This window comes from Pecten maximus, chromosome 16 (assembly GCF_902652985.1).
Source record: "Pecten maximus chromosome 16, xPecMax1.1, whole genome shotgun sequence".
Classification (NCBI taxonomy): domain Eukaryota; kingdom Metazoa; phylum Mollusca; class Bivalvia; order Pectinida; family Pectinidae; genus Pecten; species Pecten maximus.
The window spans coordinates 26,765,299-26,774,518 of NC_047030.1; the positions used below are offsets into that span (position 1 = coordinate 26,765,299).

Genomic DNA, 9,220 nt, shown 5'->3' on the forward strand with positions numbered 1-9,220 from the left:
GTGTAACACACACAGGTCGACCCTTTCTTTGTGTAACACACATTGTCTGTGAGTAACACACAGGTCGTTACTATGTGTAACACACAGGTCGTTACTTTGTATAACACACAGGTCCTTACTTTGTGTAACACACACAGGTCGACACTTTCTTTGTGTAACACACGTTGTCTGTGAGTAACACACAGATCGTTACTATGTGTAACACACAGGTCGTTACTTTGTGTAACACACATTGTAAGTAACACACAGATCGTTACTTTGTGTAACACACAGGTCGTTACTATGTGTAACACACAGGTCGTTACTATGTGTAACACACAGGTCGTTACTTTGTGTAACACACATTGTCCGTAAGTAACACACAGGTTGTTACTTTGTGTAACACACAGATCGTTACTTTGTGTAGCACACATTGTAAGTAACACACAGGTCGTTACTATGTGTAACACACAGGTCGTTACTTTGTGTAACACACAGATCGTTACTATGTGTAACACACAGGTCGTTACTTTGTGTAACACACAGGTCGTTACTTTGTGTAACACACAGGTCGTTACTTTGTGTAACACACAGATCGTTACTATGTGTAACACACAGATCGTTACTATGTGTAACACACGGGTCGTTACTTTGTGTAACACACATTGTCCGTAAGTAACACACAGGTTGTTACTTTGTGTAATACATATTGTCTGTAAGTAGCACACAGGTTGTTACTTTGTGTAACACACATTGTAAGTAACACACAGGTCGTTACTTTGTGTAACACACAGGTCGTTACTTTGTGTAACACACAGGTCGTTACTTTTTGTGTAACACACAGGTCGTTACTTTGTGTAACACACAGGTCGTTACTTTGTGTAACACACAGGTCGTTACTATGTGTAACACACAGGTCCTTACTTTGTGTAACACTCAGGTCCTTACTATGTGTAACACTCAGGTCCTTACTATGTGTAACACACAGGTCGTTACTTTGTGTAACACACATTGTAAGTAACACACAGGTCCTTACTATGTCATTCGGAACACCTCGGCCGATTTTCTACGGTCATCTAACCTCGGATGTATCACGGTATTTGATATGTATAAACGCCGTGCAATTGTGTCGCCGTATCACTCATTATGGATGAGTCTCCGCTGTGCATATAGATCTCCAAAATGGCGTCATTCGAACAGTGTTTAAAGTATTCTCTCGATAATTGTCCTTTATTTAAAGAAAAGAAGATCACATTGAAGGAGAAACAGATTGAGACGTTGAGAGCATTGTACGAAGATCATGACTGTGTGTCGGTATTACCCACAGGCTACGGTAAAAGTGTAATATTTCAGCTCTTACCGTGGTTTTGTCAGCTGAAAATGGAGAAACGGAAACCAATGAGCGTGATAGTCGTGTCCCCGCTAAATTCCCTAATCCAGGACCAAGTCATTGCAATGAGGAAGAAGGGATTAAATGCTTGCAGTTTGAACTTCACTGGTATGTGTCAGTTATATCACAGGGACACGTTACAATAATAATGTATGTATAGAATATATGGGGGGGGGGGGGGGGGTCGATATAAACATGTTATGTTTATATCGACCCCCCATATATTTTATACATACATTATTATTGTAACGTGTCCCTGTGGTTATATTGTATGCTTTATGTATTGTATGTTTGGATCCCCTCATGTCTGTTATAGATCTGGTAAGATGCAAGTAAAAGCACACAATTAAGACAGGCAGCCATGAAAAAATTATAATGGTCATTTAAAACACAAAAACAGGTGACTGTCACAATTGCTACCACACATGTTTGAAATAAGCCCTTTCATACATGATGATGTACACATGATACAGTGATAAGTTATATAATAATTATGTCCAGATGATGGTCTGGCTTTGTTGGTTTGGCCAGATATGTATCTCTGTAATTGTCAATTTCAATCCTATTTAAAAACAACCAAATTTAAAATGTCATGTACCAAGATGAAGATTGAATAATACTCTTTCCCGTAACATGTATTGTACCTTTCATTTTTCATTGCTTTGACAATTGTTATCAGCTCACCAGTACTTTTTGGTTTTTCAAACTTACATAACCCAAACCAACTGAAACCGCCAGTAGGCATGACATAACCTATTGTTCTGACTAGTGTGAAATCAGCCTGAATAACCCATCTGTTTCACGTTTCACAGGTACTCATGGCTCAACTTATGAAGATGCGGAATGCGAGAACGATGAGGAACAGGATCATGAATATGTTGAAATTGATGTTCCATTTGAGCAACTGGAGAGAGGAGACTTTTGCATGATTTATTGTCATCCAGAGGCACTATTGAAGACCAGATTTTCTCGACTTCTTAGGTCTCAACTGTACCAAGAGATCATTTGTGCAGTAGTCATAGATGAAGTCCATATGGTTTCAGAATGGTATGTATAAATACACATTTGCATTTAAATCAGCATTAGGGCAATGTTGCAAAATAAAATGAGGTAGAATTTATATTTTAGAGTATAATCAGTCCTTATTAAAAAAGAAATCAAGTTGCAATAACCAGTCTTTGCCTTCAACAATATATTTTGAAGAAATGTTAAATTTTGATAATTTTATAATTAAAATTGTTGTAATTTCATTGATGTCGGATTGAATTAAAACTTTGGAGGGTTATTGATATCATCACATTAATGAATATCTAATTATAACCCCAGGCCATTTTTTGGGAAATTTATCGACAAAGCAGGAAAGAGGCGACAAACAATTACAAATTAATCTTGTTCTATATTTGTTAATGTCAACTGCAATTAATCTTTTTTTTTTCTTGTTATTTGAAGGGGAGAAGAATTCCGTCCTGCATTCCAGAAGCTTGGGGAGTTAATGTTGCATTCTAGAGAAGGCTTTGCATTTAATTCTGACAGCAACTGCTACACCCAAATCAATTGCAACTGTGGCAACAGAATTGCTGGAAAAAGGAGTTCATTTTCCAGTGACCATAATGTATGTGGAAAGTTTGGAAGCATTGTCCTATTTTTATCAGTTTCTTTCGTATAAACTTAAGGGTGCCAGCTACGATGGTGAGGAAATCCCACAGAATAGAATGTATGCTCAATACCACAAAGATTATGCAGAGTCCATGAAGAAAATCATTATTCAGGAACTGACCAAAGAAACCCCTAAAGTCAGATTAGTTTTGGCAACTGTTGAACTGGGAATTGGGCTCAATGCCCCAAGTGTTTCACGTATCATTCATTGCAGGCCCCCAACAACACTGGAGAAATACCTACAAGAAATCGGTCGTGCTGGACGTGTTGGACAACCGTCAGTGGCAATTCTTTTTTACAACAAAAATGATATTGCAAAAAACAGAATCGGTATGACAGAAGAAATGAGGAAGTTTTGTGAAAGTGAAACATGTTATAGAATTATTCTTGTGAATTACTTTGGATTTGAAAGTGTTGTTTTTTCAGGACCAAAGGAACATTGTTGCTCCATTTGTAGCAGAAAATGACTCGTCATTACTGACTATATATGATTTCTCCCGTCAAGTGTGATTTTAAGCAATTCGCTGCATCTAGTGACATACACATCATTCTTGTGGATTCTGTTGCTGTATAAAGAAGATTCTTAAGACCATTGTTCACAGGGATTATATTTAATGCCAGGGATAGTGACACTCTCACTATGTCTGTATGTCATGATCACTTTTGCAGAGATTATTTCCTGTGAGAAACCATTCAATAACACTCTCACAATAACATCAGTTTCTTTGTTTGTTCTGATGGATATAAACTGCCATAGCAACCATAATTTTGTTGTTAACAAGAAGCCTACATCCATTACCTAAAAGCCTAAAACCATTACCCAGGAACCTACAGCCATTACTCAGGAGCCTACGATCATTACCCAGAAGCCTACCACCATAACCCTACGACCATAACGCAGAACCCTACCACTATTACCCAGCAGACTACAACCATTACCCAGCAGACTACAACCAATACCTAGAAGCCTATAACCATTACCCAGAATACTACCAACATAACCGAGAACCATAAGCCCATCACGCAGGAGCCTACAACCTTTACCAAGGTGACTACCACCAATACCTAGAAGCCTATAACCATTACCCAGAAGACTACCACCATTAGCTAAAGACTAACACCATTACACAGAAGCCTACCACCACTACCCAGAACACTACCACCATAACCGACAACCCTTAGACCGTCACGCAGGAACCTACAATCATTACTTAGGAGGAGCCAATGACCACTACTTGTGTGGGAAATACAGTACAATAGAGACAATCACAAAAGTTTTGTCCATTTGGATAACAGATGCAAGAGAGGTTTAGTCATCAACGTTTCCAAAGGAGAGGGACTAATGTAACACTAGTTCTATCAGCATTGTTGTGGACCAGTGGAGTGCTGACACAACTTTGATAGTCTAGTGCAATTACAGTAACCTAACATGGAACACTGACTTATATAACAGCACATTTTCACACCTGTTGAATCCCGACAAAAGAAGTGCCCATTACCCAGAAGTTTGAATCCCGACAAAAGAAGTGCCCATTACCCAGAAGTTTGAATCCCGACAAAAGAAGTGCCCATTACCCAGAAGCCTACAACTGATACCTTGGATCCAACAATAAAACACTGCTGCGTACATATTAAAGGTGAGCAAATAGATTGTCATTCCATTATATTGATAAATAATTGATTGTAATGCTATAAGACAGAAAATTAACTTTTATTCAAGAGTGATCTTTCACAATATTTCAAAGAAAACGATGTCAATATCCTGTGATGTATCTTAATATGAAATTCAATTGGATTTCAATGATTATTCCTTAAGATACATTACCCAGGAGCCAATGTACATTATCCAGGAGCCCATGACCATAACTCTGGCGTCCATGACCATTACCCCGGAGCCTATAACCTTTATCAAGGAACCAAGGACAAATATCCAAGAGCTAAGTGTTGTGACTTGACTCGCTGATACAGTAGCATAATTTCTTAAATTCATCAATGAAAGTGCATTTCCACAGGGATTTTATGGAGAAGATTAAATTATAAGGAATAAGTTAAACTTGCTCGTAACAAGCATTTTCATCGACTCAAGAAGTTTGTGTTGGTTCAGTTTTTCTCTTTTAACTGCCGGATATAGTAGTGTAATAATTTCTAAAAGAAGGGAGATATTTCATCAAGGATTGTGTACAACAGTTGAAATCAGCAAATTAAATTATAAGGATTAATTTTAATATATTTTAATGTTAAGAATCTACAACAAAAATAACTGTAGTGTACTCCCATCATAAACTGCTGTTTTTTTTTTTTTTTTTTTTTTGTGTTTTCAAATCAATCTTTAAACCAATGATCATTTTTCAGGAAATGGTGACCATTGTTCAGGAGCCAATTAACATTATCTTGGGAGCAGGTGACTATTACCCAGGAGCCCATAATAAAACCTAGCAGCAGACATATTAGAGGTAAGTAATATGCCATTTCTGGTAACCATAATGTAGCAAGTAAAACACAAAAAGAAATTGATTGATATTTTGAAGTCAAAATCAAATACAGAATGATGTAACTTTGATAAGTTCTAAATGAAGTACCAGTCACAATTTTGATATACATCACGACATATTGCAACATAAAATTTGATTGCCATATTCATCCCTACACTATTATCCAGGAGCTGATGACCATTACCCAGGACCGGACAATAAAACCAGGCAGCAGATACATCCAACATCAGGAGGTATCCATAAATCCCCTACAGCATCCCATTTAGGGGAACACTAGGACAGGGGGGAGGGGAAAGGAGGCACAGTTGGTATGCTCACCTGAGCAGAAAGTTCAAGTAAACGGTTCTTATCAACTTCAATATATCTTAAACTTTTCATATTTCCAACTTTTCAAGAACCAATGGTCTGATTTTTCTTCGACCTAAATATTGATACAAGTATACCTTTCATGGTGCCAACCATGCGTTGATAATTTTTGTTTATAGTACGTCAGTGATATGAATCCAAAGATAGCCACCCAGTGGCCTCTGCATAACGGAAACATTTTTCAGCTTTTCAAAAACCACCAGGTCTATTGTGTTCAATTTTTGTACTTGGTCTGAGCATGAGTGTTTGGGGTATATAGGTTGCCAAAATCTGAATCTTTTAACAGTCATTTTTAGCTCACCTGCCCGAAGGGCAAGTGAGCTTATGCCATGGTGCGGCGTCCGTCGTCCGTCCGTCTGTCCGGCCGTCCGTCCGGCGTCAACTTTTTCATTTAAACAACTTCTTCTGAATAACCAAGAGGCCCAGGAACTTCATATTGGGCCTGTAGTATGCTTGGGTGAAGGGCTACCAAGTTTGTTAAAATAAATTACTTTGACCTTCATTCAAGGTCACAGGGGTCAAATACGCTATAATCTTCAAACGACTTCTTCTCAATAACCAAAAGCCCAAGGGACCTGATATTGGGCCTGTAGCATGCTGGGGTGAAGGGCTACCAAGTTTGTTAAAATAAATGACCTTGACTTTCATTCAAGGTCACACGGGTCAAATAGACTATAATCTTCAAACGACTTCTTCTCAATAACCAAGAGGCCCAGGGACTTGATATTGGGCCTGTAGCATGCTAAAGTGAAGGGCTACCAAGTTTGTTAAAATAAATTACTTTGACCTTCATTCAAGGTCACAGGGGTCAAATACGCTATAATCTTCAAACAACTTCTTCTCAATAACCAAAAGCCCCAGGGACCTGATATTGGGCCTGTAGCATGCTGGGGTGAAGGGCTACCAAGTTTGTTAAAATAAATGACCTTGACTTTCATTCAAGGTCACACGGGTCAAATAGACTATAATCTTCAAACGACTTCTTCTCAATAACCAAGAGGCCCAGGGACTTGATATTGAGACTGTAGCATGCTAGGATGAAGGGCTACCAAGTTTGTTAAAATAAATGACCTTGACCTTCATTCAAGGTCACATTTGTCAAATAGGTTATAATCTTCAAACGACTTCTTCTGAATAACCAAGAGGCCCAGGGACTTGATATTGGGCCTGTAGCATGCTAAAGTGAAGGGCTACCAAGTTTGTTAAAATAAATTACTTTGACCTTCATTCAAGGTCACAGGGGTCAAATACACTATAATCTTCAAACAACTTCTTCTCAATAACCAGAAGACCCAGGGACCTGATATTGGGCCTGTAGCATGCTGGGGTGAAGGGCTACAAAGTTTGTTCAAATAAATGACCTTGACCTTCATTCAAGGTCACATTTGTCAAATAGGTTATAATCTTCAAACGACTTCTTCTGAATAACCAAGAGGCCCAGGGACTTGATATTGGGCCTGTAGCATGCTAAAGTGAAGGGCTACCAAGTTTGTTAAAATAAATTACTTTGACCTTCATTCAAGGTCACAGGGGTCAAATACACTATAATCTTCAAACAACTTCTTCTCAATAACCAGAAGACCCAGGGACCTGATATTGGGCCTGTAGCATGCTGGGGTGAAGGGCTACAAAGTTTGTTCAAATAAATGACCTTGACCTTCATTCAAGGTCACAGGGGTCAAATAGGCTATAATCTTCAAAAGACTTCTTCTCAATAACCAAGAGGCACAGGGACTTGATATTTGGCCTGTATCATGCTGGGGTGAAGGGCTACCAAGTTTGTTAAAATAAATGACCTTGACTATCATTCAAGGTCACATGGGTCAAATACACTATAATCTTCAAACGACTTCTTCTCAATAACCAAGAGGCCCAGGGACTTGATATTGGGCCTGTAGCATGCTGGGGTGAAGGGCTACAAAGTTTGTTAAAATAAATGACCTTGACCTTCATTCAAGGTCACATTTGTCAAAAAGGTTATAATCTTCAAATGACTTCTTCTCAATAACCAAGAGGTCCAGGGACTTGATATTTAGCCTGTAGCATGCTGGGGTGAAGGGCTACAAAGTTTGTTAAAATAAATGACCTGGACCTTCATTCAAGGTCACATGGGTCAAATAGGCTATAATCTTCAAAAGACTTCTTCTCAATAACCAAGAGGCACAGGGACTTGATATTGGGCCTGTAGCATGCTGGGGTGAAAGGCTACCAAGTTTGTTAAAATAAATGACCTTGACCTTCATTCAAGGTCACATTTGTCAAAAAGGTTATAATCTTCAAATGACTTCTTCTCAATAACCAAGAGGTCCAGGGACTTGATATTTAGCCTGTAGCATGCTGGGGTGAAGGGCTACAAAGTTTGTTAAAATAAATGACCTGGACCTTCATTCAAGGTCACATGGGTCAAATAGGCTATAATCTTCAAACGACTTCTTCTGAATAACCAAGAGGCCCAGGGACTTGATATTGGGCCTGTAGCATGCTAAAGTGAAGGGCTACCAAGTTTGTTAAAATAAATTACTTTGACCTTCATTCAAGGTCACAGGGGTCAAATACACTATAATCTTCAAACAACTTCTTCTCAATAACCAGAAGACCCAGGGACCTGATATTGGGCCTGTAGCATGCTGGGGTGAAGGGCTACAAAGTTTGTTCAAATAAATGACCTTGACCTTCATTCAAGGTCACATTTGTCAAATAGGTTATAATCTTCAAACGACTTCTTCTGAATAACCAAGAGGCCCAGGGACTTGATATTGGGCCTGTAGCATGCTAAAGTGAAGGGCTACCAAGTTTGTTAAAATAAATTACTTTGACCTTCATTCAAGGTCACAGGGGTCAAATACACTATAATCTTCAAACAACTTCTTCTCAATAACCAGAAGACCCAGGGACCTGATATTGGGCCTGTAGCATGCTGGGGTGAAGGGCTACAAAGTTTGTTCAAATAAATGACCTTGACCTTCATTCAAGGTCACAGGGGTCAAATAGGCTATAATCTTCAAAAGACTTCTTCTCAATAACCAAGAGGCACAGGGACTTGATATTTGGCCTGTATCATGCTGGGGTGAAGGGCTACCAAGTTTGTTAAAATAAATGACCTTGACTATCATTCAAGGTCACATGGGTCAAATACACTATAATCTTCAAACGACTTCTTCTCAATAACCAAGAGGCCCAGGGACTTGATATTGGGCCTGTAGCATGCTGGGGTGAAGGGCTACAAAGTTTGTTAAAATAAATGACCTTGACCTTCATTCAAGGTCACATTTGTCAAAAAGGTTATAATCTTCAAATGACTTCTTCTCAATAACCAAGAGGTCCAGGGACTTGATAT

General features: G+C 38.8%; 1 protein-coding gene and 1 long non-coding RNA gene across 2 annotated transcripts; both read left to right on the plus strand.

Moving 5' to 3' along the window:
• Positions 1–1,121: 1,121 nt before the first annotated feature.
• Positions 1,122–3,535, plus strand: LOC117344729 (mediator of RNA polymerase II transcription subunit 34-like). Its single transcript, XM_033907558.1, has 5 exons — positions 1,122–1,477; positions 2,182–2,416; positions 2,819–2,981; positions 3,043–3,309; positions 3,452–3,535. The coding sequence occupies exons 1-5, from the start codon at positions 1,162–1,164 to the stop codon at positions 3,533–3,535; spliced, it is 1,065 nt and encodes a 354-aa protein (XP_033763449.1). The 5' UTR covers positions 1,122–1,161.
• A 6-nt stretch (positions 3,536–3,541) lies between these two features.
• LOC117344822 lies at positions 3,542–5,811 on the plus strand. The gene is made up of 3 exons (XR_004536240.1): positions 3,542–4,662; positions 4,842–5,478; positions 5,685–5,811. It is a non-coding gene; the product is annotated as an uncharacterized LOC117344822 (long non-coding RNA).
• The last annotated feature ends 3,409 nt before the right edge of the window (positions 5,812–9,220 follow it).